A 23,723-nucleotide genomic window follows, 5' to 3' on the forward strand; every position below is an offset into this window, starting at 1 on the left:
GGTCTGAGAGAAAATCTGCAAATTCTTTTAGGAAATCAGCGTAAGGCCCTGGCGGTCTATATATGGTAGCCAAGGCTAAAGATAATAGGGATGTTTTTCTAGCATCTAAGAGCGTAACATTTAGTACAAGTACTTCAAATGAAATAAACTTATAACCCGTTTTCTGAGTAACACTAAGAAAATCTCTATAGATTGTTGCAATACCACCACCACGACCAATCAGACGGGGCTCATGCTTATAGGAGTATCCTGATGGAGTAGACTCATTTAGACCGAAATAATCATTTGGTTTAAGCCAGGTTTCAGTAAGGCAAAGTACATCGATGCTATTATCTGTGACTATTTCATTTACAATAACTGCCTTAGGTGTGAGTGATCTAATGTTTAAAAGACCTAGCTTTAGAAATTGTTTTTGTTTACTAATAGCAACATTTTCTGTTTTAATAACAATTAGATTTTTCCTAGATCCTGCAGTAGATTTATTATTTGATCTCACTAAACGAGGAATAGACACAGTTTCTATGCAATGTTCTAAACTAGTATTTATATCAGTTAAATTGGTGCAGCAGAGACTGTGATTTGGACTTTTGGTTACTAGTCAAAAGGTATTTAACATTTTGGAGATGTTATCCGACAGAAGATCCGCTCCGAATCTGCTTGGGTGTAAGCCATCAGCACGGAAAAGCCTAGGACGCTCCCAAAACAGATTCCAATTATTTACAAAGAGCAGTTTCTGCTCATTGCACCATGACGTTAACCATTCATTTAGCGCGAATAATCTACTAAACTTGTCATGTCCTAGACGGTACGTGGGAAGCGGTCCTGACACAATGATCGTTATATCAGGCGATGTGCTGCGTACCGTATCGATCAGATTCCTGAAGTCTTTCTTCAGAACTTCCGTCTGGCGCAGCCTGATGTCGTTCACTCCCGCGTGCAAGACCACAGTTCCGATGCGCACGTCACCGTTCAGAATCTCGGGTACGTGAGCAGCGATTTCAGAAACACGAGCACCAGGAAAGCAGTGACTGTGCACCTTACTTTTACCTAATGTAGCGTGGACGTGCCGAACGATGGAATCGCCAATGATCACAGCATCGCGTTCTGTTTCGCGAAGAGGGGAGAAGCGGTTTTGTGTGGATAACTCGAAAACCGGGAGGGTCGGAGAGGGTCTTGGTCTAGACCTGACTCGCGTCTTCCGCTGCGGAAATATCCAGGCTTCGTGGTGGCGTGTTGGAGCCGGAGTGAATGAGACCATGGCTGATCGCGACCTCGGCGCTCGGGACCGATGCTGAGTAACGCACGGAGTAGACGAGGTCGGAATCAGCGGGTTAGTAACGTTAATCTCTGATTTGTGTGCATCGGCGCGTGATGTTTCAAGAGCTAACCGCCGGTCTATCAGTTCGGCTTGTCTCACTAAAAGGTCGTGGATCTGTTTCTCAACAGCTTCCAGCTCAGACTGCACCGCGTGCAGCTCAAATGTGTCCTCACCTGCACCAAAAGGTAGACTACTTACATCTGATATATTCACCATTTTAACAGATGGACAGTAAGTTAGCAACGACGCTACCAATGATGCTATCAATATTAATACTAATTTATGACTGAAGTCTTAGATATAATCCGTCTTTTTAGTGGTACGGGTGTAGAGTAGACGCACGATAGGCAAAAAATGTTTGTAAGTGAGTGTTGAGAAGACGCGTTCAGCCGTGATCCACGGACGTAACCTATAGGAGTATCCAGCGTTGGATCACTAATAGGCTTGAGACGCGTCTGCTCAACAGTCCGCGTTGTAACTATGAGGTTTGAGCAGTAGTGCTTCTCAGTAAGGAAAAGTAGAAAATGTTTGTTGTAAGTAGGTTTAAAGAGTAAAATCAAGAATTATAAATCAAATCGATGGAGCTCCAAAGACAACAACGCGTTCAGACGCGACGCATGCGCATTCGACAACAGGAAGTCAGCAAAAAGTCATTGTCTAAATCTAGTCTGTGTTCCAGAGTACATCCAGAGTTTATACTAAATTCATTTAAAAGCATAACCTTAAAAGTTTAAATGAGATATTTTAAAATTAAAAGACTGTTTAAGTCAAATCTTTAAAGTTTTATTAAAATCATATCTTCTATTTATCTTCTTAGAAGACTTATGTATTATTTTTACTAAACATCGTCTGTTCAAAAACTTTAGATTGTTGAAAAAGTGTACTTAGGCATCTTAAATCTTATTTATACAAAAATATTTCAAACAGTATTTTGTCCACACAACATGTTTGTCACAATGTTTTGTTGTTGTGTTGTTTTTAAGAAATCCGAGGACTCCACGTTGCTCTTATTTAGACTAAGTTGTATCATTTGGAAAATCACCACACAATTTCAGAGACGCGATGTGTGATAAGTAAAGTTGGTCTTGAGCGAATATTTAATTTTACTCGTCTTAATTCAAAGCATGATCTTACTGGTAGCTATGATCTATTACACGTATAAGATCATTTTTACTTGTATCTCCCGAACTATCCTTAAACAGTGCGGAAACATTTCTGAGAATATACTATCGGTTATCTACTCAAAATATATGTAGAGGTTTAAATCCGGTGTTTAAAATCTGTCTGGTGGCTGCATGAACAGACTTTGGGGAGAGCTGATGATACAGGAAGCATGCCCTTTGACCTCCTCGATTTTGTAGGCTTTTTTTTTTTTTTTGGCAAGGCAAGGCAAGTTTATTTATATAGCACATTTCATACACAATGGCAATTCAAAGTGCTTTACATAGAAGAAATTAAAATAATAAAAGAAATAAGAATAATTAAAACAGTTTAGAAAAATAAAATAAAATACAGTACAAACAGTCGGACGAACAGTGGCACAGTGCTCATTCAGTAAATGCATAGCTAAACAGAAGTGTTTTGAGTCTGGATTTGAATGTGACTACTGTAGGAGCACATCTGATCTCCTCTGGAAGCTGGTTCCAGCTGCGGCTGGCATAATAGCTAAAAGCAGACTCGCCATGCTTAGAGTGAACCCTTGGTATTTCTAGCTGATATGATCCTAGTGATCTGAGTGATCTGTTGGGTTTATATTCAGTGAGCATATCTGCAATGTATTGAGGTCCTAGGCCATTGAATGATTTATATACCAGTAATAATACTTTAAAATCAATCCTAAATTTAACTGGGAGCCAGTGTAAAGACCTGAGGACTGGTGTGATGTGTTCATATTTTCTGGTTCTGCTCAGAATCCTGGCGGCAGCGTTCTGTATGAGCTGCAACTGTCTTATGGTCTTTTTGGGAAGGCCAGTGAGGAGTCCATTACAGCAATCCACCCTGCTGGTGATGAAAGCATGCACAAGTTTCTCTAAGTTTTGTCTGGAAACAAAGCATCTAATTCTTGCAATATTTTTCAGATGATAGTATGCTGATTTAGTTATTGCTTTGACATGACTACTGAAACTAAGGTCTGACTCTAGGGACACACCGAGATTCCTGACTTGATTTTTAGTTGTTTGACCCCTAGAGTGAAGGTATGCGTTCACCTTGAGAACTTCATCTTTGTTTCCGAACGCAATGACTTCAGTTTTGTCTTTGTTTAACTGAAGAAAGTTTTGACACATCCAACTGTTGACTTCGTCAATGCATTGGCACAGGGATTCAATTGGGCTGTAGTCGTTAGGCGATAGGGCTAAGTAGAGCTGTGTGTCGTCTGCATAGCTGTGGTAAGCAATTTGGTTCTTTCTCATTATTTGGCTCATTGGGAGCATATACAGGTTGAACAGGAGTGGTGCAAGAATTGAGCCTTGACGGACTCCGCATGTCATGGATGTCCACTCAGACTTATGGTCACCTATACTCACATAATAACCTCTCCCATCTAAGTATGACCTGAACCATTTTAGGACTATCCCAGTGAGCCCCACCCAGTTTTCCAGCCTGTCAAGAAGTATGTTATGATCGACAGTGTCAAATGCAGCACTAAGGTCAAGTAGTACCAGCACTGATAATTTGCCTGAATCAGTATTTAAGCGAATATCGTTTATTATCTTTATGAGCGCTGTCTCTGTGCTGTGGTGCGGTCGGAAACCAGACTGAAAATTGTCAAAGGATCCATTCAAGCTCAAGAATTTGTTCAGCTGATTGAAGACAACTTTTTCAATGATCTTGCCTATGAAAGGAAGATTTGAGATCGGTCTATAGTTGCTTAATATGGTCTTATCCAGATTGCTCTTTTACAGGAGGGGCTTGACAACTGCAGTTTTCAGGGAGTATGGAAAACTCCCAGAGCGAAGTGAGACATTTACCACTTCTTGGAGATCTGCTTCTAAACTGTTTAACACACTTTTGAAAAATGATGTGGGGAGGGTGTCAAGAGCGCATGTTGATGTTTTAAGGTGCTGTACAGTTTCTTCCAAAATTTTGCCATCAATTTCTTTGAAATCAGACATAGTAACTACTTTCTCGGGTGGTTTGATCTGTCTGACCTCAGTGCAACTCAAGGATGTGCTGATCACCTTTCTGATATTATTGATTTTCTCAGAGAAGAAAGAAGCAAACTCACTGCACTTGTTCTCTGAGAGCATTTCACTGGGAATCTGGCTTGGAGGGTTTGTCAGTCTCTCTACAGTAGCAAAAAGAGTGCGTGTGTTGTTTAAATTGCTGTTTATAATATTTGAGAAGAAAGTCTGTCTAGCTTTGCCTAGTTCCATATTGAAAGCATGAAGGCTGTCTTTGTAGATGTTACAATGGACTACAAGTTTTGTCTTCCCCCACATGCGCTCTGCTTTTCTGCATTGTCTTTTCATATTTTGCACTGTTGTTGAGTTTCTCCAAGGTGCTTTTTGTCTGCCACTCTTCTTCCTGACTTTCACAGGAGCAATATCATCAATTATACCTTTAACTTTTGAGTTAAAAGAATCAAGGAGAAAATCAACAGAGTCTGCAGATATGCTTGGTGTTAAGGATATAGCCTTCATAAATAGTACACTAGTGTTCTCATTTAAGCATCTCTTCTTGACAGACACAGATCTAGCTTCAGTGGCAGGAGAGATCAATATATCAAAAAAAATACAGAAATGATCAGACAGTGCTACATCCTTAATAACAATTAATGAAATGTTTAGACCCTTACTGATAAGTAAATCTAGAGTGTGTCCACGATTGTGTGTGGGTCCATGTACATGCTGAGTCAGATCAAAAGTTTTTAAAAGCATTATCTATGTGAATGTTAAAATCTCCTGCAATGGCAAAACAGTCAAACTCTGAGGTAATTGTTGATAACAGTTCTGTAAAGTCCTCAGCGAAGGCTGGAGAGTATTTTGGAGGCCTGTAAATAATGATAAGTAAAATGCGTGGAGCACCTTTCAACACAATACCCAGATATTCGAAAGAAGGGTAATTCCCAAATGATATTTGCTTACATTGATAGATATCTTTAAAAAGAGCAGCTAGACCCCCACCTCTCTTAACAGCTCTGCAGACACTCATAAAAGTAAAGTTAGGAGGGGCTGCTTCATTGAGGATTGTTGCACTGTAGCTGTCTTCTAGCCAGGTTTCATTTAGAAGCATAAAATCCAGGTTGTTTGTGGTTATTAAATCGTTGACTAGAAGTGATTTATTTTTAATTGAACGAATGTTTAAAAGTGCTAACTTAACAGTCTTACTTTTTGTCCCCACATCAATCTTACTTTGACGTGTAATAGGCACCAGATTAGTTAGGTTTGCTGCACGGCTATTGAAGGCCTTAGATTTTCTATCTTGTAATAGAACAGCAATAGAGAAAGATACAGGCACACTGGGTTCCCGCTTGTTCCGTAAACATTTGAGAAAGTTACTGTTATCAGAGCGGGGACCCAAAACACATCACTGAGAGCTGGTATCAGTTGTTTTTGGTTCACCTCGAGCAGATGGATGAGGGTGTGGGCCCTGGCGTTGTGGTAGAGGCCGAAGAGCTCTCACAGGAGGGGGAGGGCGAGCTGGGCCCGCAGGCTTTGGTGCGGGTGGTAATGGTGCCTGTCGTTTTTTGGTTGGTATCTGGGGGCTTGCAAAAGAGTGGGATAGTCTGGTTCCAGCATACACCAGTTCTTCCATTTTCTGTGAGAAACACAGTAGTGGCGATGCTGGAGAGAGGGATAGCGTGTCTGGTGAAAGGGGCTGTTGCTCTGGTGTTATAGGAGGTTGTGATATGCTGTCCTGGCTTCCCTGGCTGTTTTCCAGGAAGTCGTCCTTGGGTGTTGAATCTTCAAGCAGTTCTGATATGTTTCTCTGTGGGCAGGGCTCAGCTGAGATTGTGTCCGTGAGCAGAGGTTGTTGTGGCGGAGTGGTGCTATCATTGTCCTTGTGTGATATGTCAACCGCATGTCCATTTTGCTGCTGAAGTGAAGTCCCGTGGTCATTCATACTGTGTCCATGTGTGTGTGTGCCGTTCAGATTGAGTGGATTGGCACAAACTGCAGAAGGATGATTGAGGGAGAAGTAGAAGTTGTCCTTTAACACTCTTGAACCAAGTTTGTTTGGGTGATGGCCATCCCGATGAAAAAGTTGTCTCTGACTCCAGAAAAGATTGAAATTGTCAATGAAGTTTACTCCTTTTATATTGCAGGTTTTTTGCAGCCATGTATTTAGCCCAAGCAACCGTGAAAACCTGTTTGTTCCTCTTGCTGGGAGAGGTCCACTGATGAATGTTTGAACTTTCAGTCTTTTAAGTGTTTCAAAAAGTTCATTGAAATCCTTCTTAAGGAGTTCTGACTGCTCTTTATGAATATCATTCTTCCCCACATGTATGATGAGTCGATTTGCAGTCTTATGTTTCATCAGAATGTTCTGAAGTTCCCTGTTTATATCAGAAGTTGTTGCTTGTGGAAGGCAGCATGTAGTTGTATCCCTGCCGCTAATGTTTCTAATTATGGAGTCCCCCACTATCAGAGTCCTGGGCTCGGTTGCGCTCTGAGCTGAGTGCCGCTGTCTGCTCAACCTTGAGCGCCGGTTAGCATCAGTGTTAGCTACTGGCCCATTCAGTCTGTGTTCGATCACATTCATCACATTTGGGGATTCCTCATTTACATTCATTAGTACTTCAAATCTGTTCTCAAGATGTATAGGCGGTGGTAGAAGACCAATGTTTGCAATCCTTGTCAGAGCTGTATCTGGGGTAGAGGATGCTACTGCGGCAATATGTGATGCTCGTGACAATCTGGTGTCTCGAGTGCCTTTGGGTCTAGCTCCCTGTTTGTGCCATCGATTAGTAAGTCGATCGGCTTGTTTCTCTATCTGTCGAGGAGCACTAGTTTCATGGGACTCACCGGTATGCTGAGGGTGTCCATGACGAAGCTCTGTTGTGTGCTCCGTCTGGTTTGGTGGTCCCGTAAGTAACTTTGTTTCGAGAACTCCAATCCTTTGTAAAAGTCTGTGGCAGTTAGTGCAGCAAGTAGATTCTTGAACCTGAAGAGGCATTTTCTCTTATCCGTATGAATGTAGGCAGTTGTGTTTTCCTTTCCCGGAATGTAAGCTGGTCGGGTAAAAGAATTCTGCGTTTTTGTAGTAATCCAAACTTTGTTGTCTGAGCACTGTGCTGTTTGCTGAAGTTAAAATTAGGTGATAAAAGGAAATAAAATATAAAATATAGGAGATAAAATGTAAAAGCGATAGAGCAAAGCGCGGAGCAGTAAGCAAGAGCGTCCGAACAGTAGCTGAGCAGGAAGTGGTCTTTTTGTTAAAGACCCTACAAGTTAGTCCTCCCAAAAGAATTTCTCCCATCTAGAGGTGAAATTCTATTTTGCATTTAAACGAATAGTGCTCTCTAGCGCCTCGCTTTTTCAAATGCGGTAGCACATCATCGAGTTTAACTATACATGTTCTACTGTTATGCTGCCTATATAATGATTTACACAGCCAAGCAATACAAAAAAGCTTGTCATTTAGACCGTAACTTTGACTTACCTGTCGCGAAGAAAGTAGGCACCCTTTCATTAGCTCTTTCCACCTGGGAAAAGCTATCCCGATATTTATTTACATCCCGATAAATAAAATTTTTGCTTTTTGGCGACGAGGATTACTTCTCCTGCATAACTATGATCCATCATTATATTGTACCGTGCAGTGCAGCCTTTCAAATGTGCTGGGGCAGTATCCTCCCATATGGTCTAGCGCAGGTGTCACCAACCCTGCTCCTGGAGGGCTACTGTCCTGCAGACTTTAGGTCCAACCCTGTTCCAACACACCTGCCTGTAATTATCAAGCAACCCTGAACAGCTTGATTAGCTGGTCCAGGTGTGTTTGATTGGGGTTGGAGCTGAAATCTGCAGGACTGTAGCCCTCCAGGAGCAGGGTTGGTGACACCTGGTCTAGCGGTTAGGATTCCTGGTTTTTTTTTTTATTGCCAATAAAATTCAAGTTATTCAAGTTCATCAATAATCATTTTTAGTTATTCATAGTCTTAGAGGCCTACACGAAATGCAGAAACAAGCAGCAGATATGTAAAAACTTATAAATGCTGTTTCAGTACTGAATCATTTTCACAAATACAATTATATTGAATTCAGAAAAATTCACTATGGAATATTTACTTTATCTATCATAATTTCAATTTAGTATGTCATCATTTAAATTTTCCATCTCATAATTATGATGCATAGTCATCATTTTAATTTCAAATTTTTAAGTCATAATTTCAACTGTTTAAGTCATAATTATTACTTAATTCAGAATTACAATCTTTGTCAATTACGCCTTTTTAATGTAATACTTAAAACGTTTTTAAGTCATAATTTGGTAGCACTATTTTGATGGTCCTTTTGAACGTGCTGTTGACTATAGTAGTGTTGCACCTGCATGTCCACTAACTCGCTTGTGAGAGTCAGAGTTTGTAAAGTAAACTCTCATTATTTTTAGTAGAGTATTAGTGGACTGGTAGGGTTAGGGTTAGAATAAGTTGAGATATAGTTGAGTTACTTATAGTCAGTAGAATATCTGTTGGGGAGCATCACAATAAAGAGTTAGCAGATATTAAGCACAGTCTATTTTTTCAGATGTTTAAATGACAATATACCATTTTTTTCAACCGAGTGAATCTACACATGAGAGGCCTTCAGAAGTCATAACTTCAGTGGTCAACGGCTTAGGCCAGTTGGCGAAAACACTGCATGTGTAAAAATCAAATACTGTATAACACTTTTCAAAGGATAATCTAGCTTTAAAGTTAGAATAAAAAGTAAAAAAACAAACATATCTTCATACCTGTTGTGTTCTGACACAATGCCATTAACTGGTTCTTTTTGTTTTATAAATGTACTTTGCTTATTTCAACAAACATCAACCTGATAAATATGGACTGAATACACGATTAAACAAGATAATCATGCTACCCAATACGCCTGACCCAACATTTTACGAAAAAACAGTGTTTTAAAAATACATGTTGATTACTAAGTTTCAGGCATAGTGCAACCACGCAATGTTAGATTTCTCTAACATTGCGAGGTCTCACTCACAACGCACAACTTTGTAAATAAAATAAAATAAAATAAAATATTATGGAAGTCATTGTACTGTAATTGTAATTATACCATATTTTATTTATTAATATTATGTTGATTTAAAGTTTTTGTTTGTTTGTTATTAACTAATACCTTTATCTTTTAACTACCACTTCAACATCCAGCACAAAATTAAAGAGATGTTCTCTGGCCCCAAATAAACAGATAATGGAATGTTCACAATCTACAATATACAGTTAGATTTCTCCTACTTAGTATCTTTGGGTGTATCTGTGGATGTATTTTGTCACACCCTATGGACTAACTTAAAAAAAAAAAAAAAAAAAAATTCTCATACATAAATATATATATAACATACACAAATCATTTCTTAACTAAGCAACTGTTTCTTAAATTATCAGACACTCACCACACTGATGTTAACATCACCATATATTGTGTTTTCTACCATGATTTTAGTAACTTTTGTCCCGCCATTCTTCTGGTCAATTGTGAAGTTAAGCTGATTAGGGTTCTGAATTAATGGCCATCCGAATGAAGTAGAATTATTATTATTATTATGCTGTCGTTGTGGAAGGTTGTTAGGCTGTTGATTTGTCATGTTTCCAGAATGTGTTTGAACGCTCGGCGTTTGAACGTCACCATCTGTTAAAAAATGTATTATTAAAATGTATATTAACAATTAAATACACAACCAAAAACCATGTAAACATTATAGTAAAGCTTATTGAAGATTGAGAAACATATTGACTACTAACAAAGTAAATTATAAATCTTTTCCTACGTTTGATATTCTTTTTCTGATTTTTTTTCACTATGGACTTGATCCTTTTTAATGCTGTTTTCTCTCCATATTTATTCTGTAGTTCCTCTACTGTGTCTTCCAACCTCCCTGTTGTTCTTCTCCAGCTGTGTTAACCAAAGACAAACAGTTAGAAGAATAAAATGTATGTACAATAGCAAAAATAAAGTTTGTCATTAGTTGTTAGGGTTAGATACACCTGTAGACACATTCATACACCAGTTCAAAGTCAATTAACCGGCTGATGCTGCAGGTGTTAGAGCAAATGATGGACAGTGAACAGACGCACAGCAGGTTAAACCAGAGTTAAAACAATAGTCTATGTTAGGACAATAACAATAATAGTCTATGTTAGGACAATAGTATGTTCACAGGAGCCGCTGAGAGCGAGTTCCAGCTGATAACGGTCATAAAGTGCGAGATAAGGTGCAAGTAGCTAAACTAAACATTTCATATTTGACAGCTGTTTTGAGAAATGTTAAACAATGACAAAAATAATCAGGCAAACTAATCAACTTTTTTTAACTTAAAATAGGACTATATAATACATGTGATTTAATGTGAGAGGAGAAGAAACAAATAACAGCCATTTTCATCATATTAGGCATAAGATTAATAATGAATGTGTACATATTGTGAATTAATTTAATAAACATTTACCTAACATCCATAGCCTTCAGTAAATTAAGGCTAGACAAAGTTCCTTTTTAACTTTGCCCCCTGCTCTAGTTAGAACTTTGGAGCGCTTAAAACTGTGGGGCTCAAAAATAAGTGTCATTTGGAACTCTTTATAGTTATTTTTTAGCAAAAATATGTTGATAATGATTAAAAATGCCCTTCGAAGGCACCATTTTAGATAGTTTGGCATGCATGGGATTGTGTGTCCATATGCTAGTGAGAGAGAGCGTCTGGTGCTCAGAAATACATTCTACATTGATATAAAAATATAAAATATGTCTTCATTAAATGCCTATTTTGTCTATTCTACTACTGTCTATTCTTTAATCCACACATAAATTGTAAGTGCATAATATCACCTGCTCAAGTACTTCTTGATGAGTTTCTTCTGTATTAAACAGCGAAACTTCTCAGTCAGATCGTCGTAAGATCTCAGGAATCCTCTCACACTGCTCGTGTTCACACACTCCATCGCTGCACTTGTGTGTATGACTCGAACTATTCAAACTTCCATAATGCGCGCCAAAACAGCAGCGTGGAGATGTGAAGCTTTCCTGATGACAACCCCCGTACATTCTACACAACAGTGGGGTGAGGGGGCGGACCCCAGTCGCTGTCCTGATAGATATTTCAGGACATCGCACGCTCTAGCTCTACACTAGCTCTACTAGCCGCGGACTGCTGTGCTACTGCAACATCTCATTGATCAAAGCCCGGTTCAACATTCCTGTTTGCCTGAACCTGACGCAAACTACGCTTCTACGAGTCACGCTTTTGACCCCAAAACACAAACTTCCGTGCATTAACGCTGAAACTAACAGCATCTTTCATCATCGAATAGTATTCGAAAAGTTGAAAAAATGGCGACGCAAAACCTGATGGAGAGCGACTCCCCGTTGAGTTCTGGCGATGCGGGGCACAAGTATCATCCGGCGTGTGAGTGCACCACGGGCAAAGAGTGTCGTTTAAGAGCTACGCTGGACTGTATGTTTAAAGATCATTTTAGAGGCCAGATGGTTGGCTTGATGCACAGGATCATCGATGCTGCGTGTGATATGAAAAACGATTGTGCGCAAGATACCAAACGTGTGACAAATCTCAAAAATGAAATGGATGTCGTAAGAGGCTTGATAAAGCCATGGCCTGATGTAACGCCCATGTTTTTTAACGGCAAAGAGCCGAACGGCGTAATCCTCAGAAAAGTTCTGGATGTGTTGCGTGCATGTAGCGACGAATTCGAAATTGACAAAATTCTCTGTATATGTACTTTTGTAACGGATCTCTGTGTGTCACTGGTGTCAAAAAAATGCAAAAACTGACGTTGGTGAAATAGTTGAAACTCTGGTCAACTATACCCTAGAGCAGGGGTTTTCAAATTGGGTGAATGTGAGCCTCCCCTTAGAGTAGGTAAGGACAGCCGAGCCCCCCCTCCCCAAAATCCCGTCCGCCTGCCCTAACCCACACACGCCTCTGCAATAAATGCCATCTTTTCTGTGTTCCAGGCAATGATGAGTTTCAATAACAACTGATAAAATGTAAATATTATTTTATTTCCACAACTTTCTTAAAAGTGCATTCATAAACGATTCTTTGCAACAGCAAATCATTTCCAACTTCATGTAGGCCTAATTGAGGCTACTTTTAAAATCACTGAACATCAGTAGGCCTAACCACAAGTCAACAAAACATGCTTAATAGGTGCAATCGGCGCCAAAGCTACCGACGACGCCTGATGGCTGAAATCGGCACGGTGTGTCTGGGCTTTAAGCGCACATTTGAAGATGATGCACATCTCGAACAAAATCAGCAGTGGTGGAAAGAGTACTGAAAAAACACACTCAAGTAAAAGTACCATTACATTCCAAAAAATGTAGTGTGAGAAGAGTAAAAAGTACTTGTCCAAAAAACTACTTGAGTAAGAGTAAAAAAGTAGCTTATTTAAAAGTACTCATGAGTAGTGAGTAGTGAGCTGCGGATTCTACCCCCTTATAAACACTGTGCACTACAATTTATAAATTACAAAAGATTGCACTTACTGTAATTCACATTATATTTTGTTCTTTGTCAGAAATATTGAAGAATATATATCATCCATCTTTTTAAAATGCATCAAATCAGGACACTCATCACCATTTAAATCATATTATTTGAAAAAAAAGCATTTAAAATTAGGTGAAAGGCCACTGAGGCTGAGCATGCTATTATTGCACATAAAATATCAATATTCATAACTGTGCAAAGAATTCAAAAACCTTTAGAAACTCATATGATAGTTCAGCATCACACACCATGAGATGGGTTAAATAGAGAGATTAAAAAATACCCAATTCCTCTCCAAAACGGTACCAGTTTTAGTGTTTTGATAAATGAGAAACACTAATATTATCAGATTACCTCACCTAATGCACTGAAAAAGGCTAAGATAGTGAGCTAACACTAATTACACTGTAATTCCATGCTATTAAATATGTTACAATTTAAATGTAAATGCACATTGTTCTATAAGGGTGGCATCATCCCTTACATTTTACACGGCTACATTTACTCACATTGTAATGCTGATAATATAATTTGTAAGGAAAATTGTGCATTAAATAGGGATGTTATAAACTTTTTTTTAGTTATATAAACTTTTACAAAAGAAACAAACACACAAACAAACACACACACACAAATGCATGTCTCTTTGTAGTCTCGGCGAAGCTGTTTTATCAGCATCATCCATACACACAAAAACAGTTGAACATGAAAAACGTTTTTGCGCAAGTGGACTTGCCAAATGAAGACGGATTGTATGAAATGGATCAATAAAAAAAACGAGCTGTAGTTTATTAACGAGCTGTAGTCACGCAGAAATGCAGTTCAATTTAACGCCATGGTTCATAAGGTGCACTGATACTGAATCTGGCGGCATGACGAGCGCGAGACGCGGCAGTGCACAGATCGTGACGCGCGTCTCTCTATATGTGATTGTGAAGTAAATGAGAGCGGGAATTCACCGCATTATGAACTCGTCACGCAATACTACGTGGGAACGGATTGTGAAAGCGTGGGCATGGTATGAATTTGTGGGTACAGATTGCAAAAACTGAAGGCACGGTTAACAAGTCTGAGAGTGCGGATTAGAAACTCGTGGGTACGGTTTATTAAACCGAGGGAACAGTTTGAGAATTCGTGAGTACTGTTTATGAACTGAGCGGACGGATTGCAAAACCGTCGCCACGGATCGTTTTCACGGATTTTTTACTCACACAGGTGACTTCCCAGGCTCCGTATCCTCCCTTAATGCTGACTTCTGTTGACTTGGGACAAGGAAACAACGCATTTTAAAGCTAATACTCGCGTCGCACACACAATTACCGATATCAATAGAGCTGCATACAGTTATTTTTTCTTTGCGTGTCGCGCCTCCCCTGTGGCTCTTTGGAAAACCGCTGCCCTAGAGCAAAACATGATAGCCTGCAGAGATTTTCTATTCTGGTTAGACCATCTGTAAATGTCGTTATTGTTTTACTTTATGTACGTAATGGCGGTCTATCATTTTCTTCACTACTTCAATGTATGAAAGTATAATGTTGAAATAAAAAATTCTGGTTAAAAAATGTCTGAGCTCATAAAAAATAGTATTATAATAGTATACATAATAATAATAATAATAATAATAATAATAATACAAGATTTAAAAGATTAAATATTTTTTAATATTTCAATATTTGTTTTCTGCATTTTAATTACTGTATTCCCGAAGTGGCAACCATTTCTAAGATGTGAATACCTGAAATTTTGTGGTGATTTTTCAAATGATACAACTAATTTGCTCACTGTGTACAGAACAGAAGAAAGGACATTTTGTGGTGTTGAACAAAATTCGATTTTGTTCTTAGCATCGGTTCCTGCATCATAGAAGCACATACACCCTACGTCGACCTTCTATCTGTTCAGGAGTTCATTAAATTTTTTAATAAGATTATGTGTTCTGTCATGGATGACTAGACACTAGTCATGGGATGTCCAGCAGAGACAAGGGCTTGAGTGGACACGCCCTGTGGTCACATTTTTATGTCTTCATCCAGAGTTTACCCGCCACCGCAAACCTCCTGTCGTCCTCTCACTCTGCCTTTTCCCCGCTTCGCAACGTAGCCATCCTACAGCTTTCCGCCCCTGCGACACCCGTAACATCGACCACCACGGCATCCATTTCAGGCCAAATGGAGGAGCCGAAGGTCGAGCCGAAGGTCACTGGTGATACATATCCTCAACTCCACGGAGGAAATGGGACTGGAGAGGGCCAGGTTGCTGAATGCCGTGTTGTTGAGGATATGTATCACCAGCGACCTTCGGCTTGTCACAATCCTGGCATGCGTCGGGAACAGGAACGCCTTGACACCTTTCAGAATTGGACTCTTGCTACAGTAACTCCAGCCGAGCTTGCCAAAAGTGGTTTGTACAACCTTGGCCAGGGCGACAGAGTGGCTTGCTTCAGTTGTGGAGGCCAGCTTAGCAGCAGAGCACCAGAGGCATTACCAACCAACTGCCGCTTCGTTCGAGGTGATCGTGCAGATAATGTACCTTTATCTGGTGGCGGCCTTTCGAATGTATCTAACTCGGCAATGCAACAGTGTGAAGAAAGGTTGCTCACATTTGTCAACTGGCCCTCAAGAATAACTGTTCGACTAGACCAATTGGTTAAGGCTGGTTTTTACTATGTTGGTCGTAATGATGACATGAAGTGCTTTTGTTGTGATGGTGGACTCAGATGTTGGGAGTCTGGTGATGATCCATGGGTAGAACATGCTAAGTGGTTTCCAAGATGTGAATACCTGTTGCAAGAAAAGGGCCAAGAGTTTGTTCATCAGATTCAAGCAAGATTTCCAAGACTATTTGAACAGCTATTGACTAATGGAGACAGCAACTCAAGAGAATTTGTTGATCCACCTGTTGTACACCTGGGTCCTGGACAAGACCGTTCAGAAGATGCAGTGATGATGAACAATCCTGTGGTGAAGTCTGCTTTAGAGATGGGATTTGAGCGTGGTCTGGTGGAGCAAACCGTTCAGAGCAAAATTCTCGCAAGTGGAGAAAATTACAAAACCGTTCAAGAGTTGATGTCTGATTTACTAAGTGCAGAAGATGAGAAGAGAGAGGAGGAGGAGCGAGAGCTTCTTACTGAGGAAATGGCATCAGATGGTTTTACTTTTCTTAAGAAACATCATCTTGCCATGTCACAGCACCTAAAAAGTGTGCAGAGCTTAATGAACCATCTTCTAGAGGAGAACGTCATCTCACAGAAAGACAATTACATTATTCGTAACTGCACTACAGTCAAGCAGCAGACAGGGCAGCTCATTGAGTTAGTCCTGTCGAAAGGAAATGCAGCAGCAGAGGTCTTCCGCAACTGGATCAAGAAGAATGATGTCTGCCTGCTGAGAGAACTGATGGCTCAGACAAATGAAGCTGCATCACCGAGTCAAGATCTTTCAGACTTGCCTATGGAGGAACAGTTAAGAAGACTTCAAGAGGAGCGCACATGCAAAGTTTGCATGGATAAGGACGTGAACATTGTCTTCATCCCCTGTGGTCACCTAGTTGTTAGGGCTGTGCCGCAAACTTGACAACCGCACCACCGCGGTTGTAAAGCGCCACCGCGGTGGCTGAGTAGTACCGGCGGTGGTTCGCCTAAAAAAAAATTTTTTATATGAATGCTGTTTTACATTAGTATTATGACACACAAAGCTTTGTTTACAAAAGAAATAATAGGTTAGCAATTAAATGTTATATCACAGCCATGGAAAAGTTTGAATTCATGACGAATGAGAGAGTTGTAGCCTACGTGAGCCCATAAACTTAAGCTTTGTCAGCTTTGAATTCTGGTTTGCGATCTGGTCACCCGATATATTCCATTAGTTATTCCTTATAGAAAGCTTGAATTATCTACTTTTAAACAAAACAATTCAAAACGAAAATAAACTGACTAGCATATGCTTATGTATTCCGTATGAAGTGTGCATTTCTCTCTAGGCGCGTTCACTGCGAAGAGTGAGCATCGTCAACTTCATCTTTGCAGCCCGACACTGACACACACACACACACACACACACACACACACACACACAAAAATACACTTTATTAATAAACAATTCAAATGTCTCCTTGCTATATTTGACACGTTCATAATCATTACTTTTGTGACAGCTGTTATGTGCGTTATTGGCAGCGTCACCCTCTGGTTACATGAACGCGTCACCACCCCATCAGCACCAGAACATGGAGATTTTATTTTAGAGAATGATCGCACAACAGACATTAGAACATTAGATATTCTATAATTAAATCAACTAATCGAATATTCAAAAATCGTGACTCATATTTTTGCATGGAATCTCTTTTTTCTTTTCCCATATCTTCACTCGCGTCTCACCCAAAGACGCGTTATAAACGTTTCTTCCTTTGTTCGCTTTTAGTTTTACTGTGTTAAAGTAGAAAAAACGCTGTAGGACAGATAGCCTGCATTTTTACTTGTAAGTCAAATTCTTTTTAACACAGTTTGTGCTTGTTAGACATATGATAATTGGTAAGACGCGTCAAGTTCATTTTGTAAAGCGCGTTTCACACGCGCGGGTGATTTTAGTTTGGCTTTCTCTGGCAGCGCGCAAACAGCCTATGCCTTGCCCTTGTAGAAGATAAAATTCGCTCTTCTTATCTTTTACAAGTCGAAAACATGAAGATATCAGAAAAGAGATCGATGGTCTCTTTCCTGCTCGTGTCCCACATCGCTCTCAAAGAGCAGAACGGTATAGACTGTAGCCTATCACGCGCCTTTGTGTGGAAATATTAAACGAAAGTTCTTTTTTTTTTAAAATAGATTCAACTTTATTATATTATGTAAGTTACCAGTATTTACTGATATTTATTTCAATGCTTTCCAGGCTTTAGTGTGTTGTTTCTTTGTTTTTGTTTTATTTATTTCAAAACAACCGCAACACTGCCGGTATTTGGGTCCATTACTACCGCGGTGGTAAAAAACTGCCACCGTCACAGCCCTACTAGTTGTATGCAAAGAATGTGCGCCTTCTCTGCGCAAGTGCCCCATATGTAGAGGCTTGGTCAAAGGCGCTGTCCGTAACTTCCTATCATAAAGTGAAGATATTCATCATCCAAGTAACAAACAGTTTTTGGATTTGCACATTTACATTTAACTTGATGAATAAAAACAAAGGAGAAGTTTATTATTTTCACTCAATCCAGTGACAAAATCTGATTAAACATGGGTGAATTGTTCACCATAAGTTCTGTAACAAACATTTAGAAAGTAGTTAGGATGTATTTCATTTTGCGCATGCTTTAAGTTAATTTGACCGACTATGAAGATGTTAAAAGTTCATAGACCTTAAGCCAGGTGTCACCAACCCTGCTCCTGGAGGGCTACAGTCCTGCAGATTTCAGCTCCAACCCCAATCAAACACACCTGGACCAGCTAATCAAGCTGTTCAGGGTTGCTTGATAATTACAGGCAGGTGTGTTGGAACAGGGTTGGACCTAAAGTCTGCAGGACAGTAGCCCTCCAGGAGCAGGGTTGGTGACACCTGCCTTAAGCGCATTGAGTTAAAATTAAAACGTGATATCAATATCGCATTAAACGCATCATTACCGTGTTTAATAACTTCAATAGTTATCAAGCACCAGCTGATTTAAGTTTTTCTTCAAACAAAAGACATTTTCTGATAAATCATCGTACACATACATGTGTTTTGTTGTATGCACAGATTTTGAGATTCGCTTATAGAAAGATGCGTCCTTGTCTTTGTTTCGCGGTATTTTTAAAACATAGCTAGATCTACATAGATGTTCTACACGATAAGATATGTCAGAGAACCTTGTGCGGCATTCTATATCCGCATAAAAGGTTAAAATATAAAATATACATTTTAGCGCTATTTAAAACTAGGACGGTATAATAATACAGTCCCTGACAAAAGTCTTGTCGCTTATCTATTTTGTAGAAACACCTGCTTTTAGACTTTTAATTAATCAATTGGTGTTAGAAATAGCTCATATGAAAAGCTAAAAACCTCCCAAATGATGTTTAATGCACTGAAATTAGTTTCACAGAAAAAATTTTTATCATAAAGGTCAAATTTTGGCAAGACAAAAGTTTTGTCGCCTATACAGAAATTGAACAAATTTACTGCAAATACAAAAATATATCAGCAAATTAAGTAGTGGTGCTGTGAGATCCAAATTTAATTATCTTGTATGACTTCCATGAGCTTGAAGGACTGCATCCATGCGGTTTGGCAAGGATTCATACAATTTATTGATGAAGTCATCAGGAATAGCAAAGAAAGCAGTCTTGCATGCCTCCCAGAGTTCATCAATATTCTTTGGTTTCGTCTTCCATGCTTCCTCTTTCATCCTACCCCACATATGCTCAATGATGTTCATGTCTGGTGACTGGGCTGGCCAATCCTGGAGCATCTTGATCTTCTTCGCCTTGAGGAACTTTGATGTGTAGATGGAAGTATGCGATGGAGCACCATCCTGCTGCAGAATTTGGCCTCTTTTATGGTTGGGAATATAAGAGGTAGCTAAGATTTCTTGGTATTTTAGACTATTGATGTTGCCTTCCACCCTGCAGATCTCTCGCACACCCCCATACTGGATGTAACCCCAGACCATGATTTTTCCGCCACCAAACTTCACTGTTTTCTGGGTGAATCTCGGATCCATGTGGGCTCCAGTACTGCCGTGCAAAGGCAAAAGACCGTAACTTCGTTTTTGGTCAAAAATGAGTTATTTATATTTTTGGCACATTCAAGCCCTCCTTTATCATGTGGATAAGTATCTTGAATCAATTCCGTTGTTTTTTCAAGAAAATAATGAGTTGTCTTAACAGTAACTTCCAAAAGCCCATGAGAAACCAAGGCAGAACACCGTAACATCAGTTACCGCTCTTTGGCTTTGTTTTGGAACGCTCAAATTGAGTTACGGTACTCTGCCTTTGTTTAGCCGCGCATCAATATGAAGTTACTGTGCCGGTGTTCTATCAAATAATGCTACCTACCAGATTGTACGGTTATCTGCCGATGTCCTCAGAGCTTTGTTCTGCACAAATGCGGTCAGAACATTTAGTATGGTCTGAACCCGCGCTCCATCGACAAATGTGCGATATCGATCGCGAAGGATTATGCAGAGTTGACAGAAAAACATTACACATTGCCGTATCAGATGAATACAACCAAGAATTAAAGCCCCGCCTCACTCAGTTCAGGTACTGGACCTGGTTGAAACACTCATGCATCTAGCTGGCAGAGTGCCCAAAACTTCGCCGCCGCCCTCAGCCCCGCCCTGAACACGGTTGAGCCAACGCTGGACTAAGGTTGTCAAGTCAAATGTATTAATAATGCCATCAGAATGCAACCAAAGCACATGATAGCAATAAGTAGATGGCTATAAATAATTGTAAATCATACAAAATAAATGCCATGATCACTAGATTTTATACAGGTGTTTCTATAATGATTTTGTTAATGGTGATCAGCAACCAAATATTGATAATGTGGAAGTTACTGCCTTTTGCCTTGGCATGACTTCTCACTTTTCGCTGACAATACAAAGGCAGAGCACAGTAACTTTAAAATAGTGGTCAAAAGTCAAGATTGAGCTCAAGATTTTTTTATGTAAATAATTTTTATTACTAAAACATCTATTTGCCAGATTTCCAGTGTCCTACCTATAATTAATTTGGCGGGACAACTAAAAATCTTTAAAGTAATTTTTCTCAGTTCCACACTCTAGCAACTTAAGGTCTTTTGCCTTTGTAGGGCAGAGTAGGTCTCCTGCAATATTTGCGGCGACTGTGGTGTAATTCAACAGAAGATTCATCTGAAAAATCCACCTTCTGCCACTTTTCCAGCGTCCATCCTTTTAGCAGGCTGTGGGCCTTGGCAAATGCCACACGGTTTTTCAATTGTCTTTTGTTTAGTGCTGGCTTCTGGGCACTGATTCGACCATGGAGGCCATTTCGAGACAGAATCCGACAAACTGTTATGGTTGACACAGAGACTTCAGGTGACCAGGTCTTGTGGAGCTCTGCTGCAGTGGAAAATGGGCTGGCCTTGGATTTTCGAGCCAACAAACGGTCCTCTCGAGCAGTTGTCTTGCGGGGTCTGCCTGACCTGGGCTTGTCAAAAACATCTCCAGTGTCTTCAAATGTTTTTTTTTTATCCTCTGTACTTGACGCTGAGACATATTGAAGGTGTCTGCCACATCAGCAGTGGATCAGGGACCTCATGTATCAATCTTGCGTACGCACAAAAACTTTGCGTACGCCAGCTTTCACGCTCACGGTCGGATGTACTAACAGTGAAATTAACGCGAGAATGTGCGTTCCTCCACGCCAATTTCATGTCTGGCGTACGTACATTTCTCATTGTTTTTGTCCGTTGGCGACTCTTACAGGCAATAAAGTGAAGTTGCAAACATTACACAACGAATTGTTCTACAAGTCTATCGCACCACCAACCGTGGGAAGCATTACTATTAATTTGCTATTTATAAAATAATTGTCATATATTGTCACACGAGCCTTATGGGAATATTCTTCTATAAATTTTGCAATTAAGTAAGAACATGTAAAAGCATATGCAAACTGATACAACCCTTAGTCTATGGCAATGACAGCTTTGGTTTAATGTCCACCTTTATATCAGACCATTTCTTTTAAAGGTAATTTAGGGTAGACGGTGTACAGTTGAGACATGTGTACAGTTGAGACACCTTAAATAACTTGCGTTCGCAGCAAGCCAAGTTGTGATTTTTGCTGTGCACGTGCGTATTAGTGTCCTCTTTGGTCGTGGGAAATTTGAACAACGGACGCATCTCCGATCCGAAGATATCGGGATTTTATTTTATTTTTTCTAAGATATGACGTTCACTTCACCATGCACTCTCCACAATGAATAGCTTATTATCTTTATGTGACTGTTAAACGTAACTGGTATCACCACAAACGTTATTCTGTGCCCTAAAAACTGGCATATTTCATGGTAGGCTATTGTGTCATGCAACGTAAATGCAAAATCTAGAGAAATGTGCGAGGTGGCCAGCGGGGGACAGTTGAGACACACTGTACCAACTGTACCCCCGATAGAGTTATATTAGGAAACACACTGTTTAGTTGTTCAGTGTTATGATAACAGTTTAAACGCCGTAATAGCCAGCATAGGACACAAATGAAAATAAAATGTGATATTTGTGATATTTAAACTGTGTATTATTAATAAATATTGCTACATATCTTGTTCCTGCTTTATACATTTTAACCAGTGCTAATTTAAATAAAATGAATGAGTAGCCTATAAATGGATGAATAAACAAAAATGTTGCCCAATTGTTATTTTCTTTATTTGTCTTTATTTTTTAATATTTTCAATGAATGGTTAGTTACCTTCACATCATTATAAATTGGTGTCTCAACTTTTCAGTGTCTATTTTTGTATGAAAAATCAAAACGCAAAAAAGTTTCTCAACTGTACTCAGTCTACTCTACAGTGTGACTTTCAGATCCCACCGCATTGACGACATCAGCCAAACTCTCCCACTCATATTTTTTTCATTTTGTTATTAATTCTGGAGGACAAACCTCCAAATAAAACATTTTTTTTTCGTTTCTACCTCCGATAGTAGCACCTCCAATTCACTTTCTGTAAAGTTTCGTTTCTTGTCACCATTTTCTTACTGCTTTATTTTGCCAAAGTGGACTCATTACCATATTTAAATTTATTTAATTAAGGGAGGAGACTGGGTGGGGCGTTGTGCTCGTGCATGTGCGCTCAATTTTACGTTAACTGGTATGTACAAAGAGAATATGCGTGGTATCCTTCGTACGCAGAGATTCATACATCTGGGTTTTTTTGTGCGTACGCACATTTACAGCTTTGTCCGTACGCAATGTTTTAGTATGAATTCAACGCAAGTCTTTGTACATGAGGCCCCTGGGGCTCGTTCTTCGTACGTTGCTTATTACATCCGAGATCAAATGACACATCCAAGATGATATCATCGTGCTAATCATGATCCGGCTAATTGGGTTCTTCGAACTCACCTGTTGTTTATGATTAGTATCGCTGGATTGAGTTATCTGAGATAACTGCGCGTTCATGCGCTGGCTTAAAAGGGGATATGTATCGATCGTAGAAACATTGATCAGCAACGCTGCTATTGGCTGTTCAGCGTGGCCAAAGAGCGCGCACAGTTTTTCTCCTCAACAGAGCAAGATAGTCGAAGTTTATTCGGAATTTTAATGTTTAATCAAAACGCCAGGGAACACCTCAAAGTCTGCAAAAGCCAGGAGAGAGGGCTGGCAAAAAGTAGCAGACAATTTAAATCTGTTAGAAGTGGCCATGTTAGATGTTTTTATCACTTATTAGCCTTTTTTGTATTTTAATAATTGCATAATTAGGCTACTTTGTTCATTGTAATGTCAGTCACCATACTAGAACATGGGAACAAATAAAAGTGAAGTACAAAAATATTCTACACAGCCTAATGGTAATTTTTAGTTATATTATAGTCTCTTCTCTTCTATAAAAGGCACTGTTAAATAAATGGTTGTCTGTTTATAAAAGCAACCAAGAAAAAGGCTGAAAAAAAGAAAAGATCTTAGTAGCCTACACTGTAAAATAATTGTACAAATATTGCTGCATTAAATGAAGGTCGCATTAAAAGTAATGATGAATTGCTTTGACTTGTGAAAGTGAAAACTGAT

The 23,723-nt window shown here is 39.5% G+C and overlaps 1 protein-coding gene across 1 annotated transcript; it reads left to right on the forward strand.

The window, feature by feature from the left end:
• Positions 1-11,817: 11,817 nt before the first annotated feature.
• On the forward strand, positions 11,818-18,093 carry LOC307155264 (putative inhibitor of apoptosis; the record flags this gene model as incomplete). The annotated part of the gene is given in 5 exon segments (XM_079865826.1): positions 11,818-11,941; positions 14,951-15,461; positions 15,463-15,481; positions 15,484-16,534; positions 17,996-18,093. Coding segments are annotated over 5 exon segments (1,803 nt in total).
• Between the last annotated feature and the right edge of the window lie 5,630 nt (positions 18,094-23,723).

This window comes from Squalius cephalus (genome assembly GCF_949319135.1).
Source record: "Squalius cephalus genome assembly, chromosome: 3".
NCBI lineage: Eukaryota > Metazoa > Chordata > Actinopteri > Cypriniformes > Leuciscidae > Squalius > Squalius cephalus.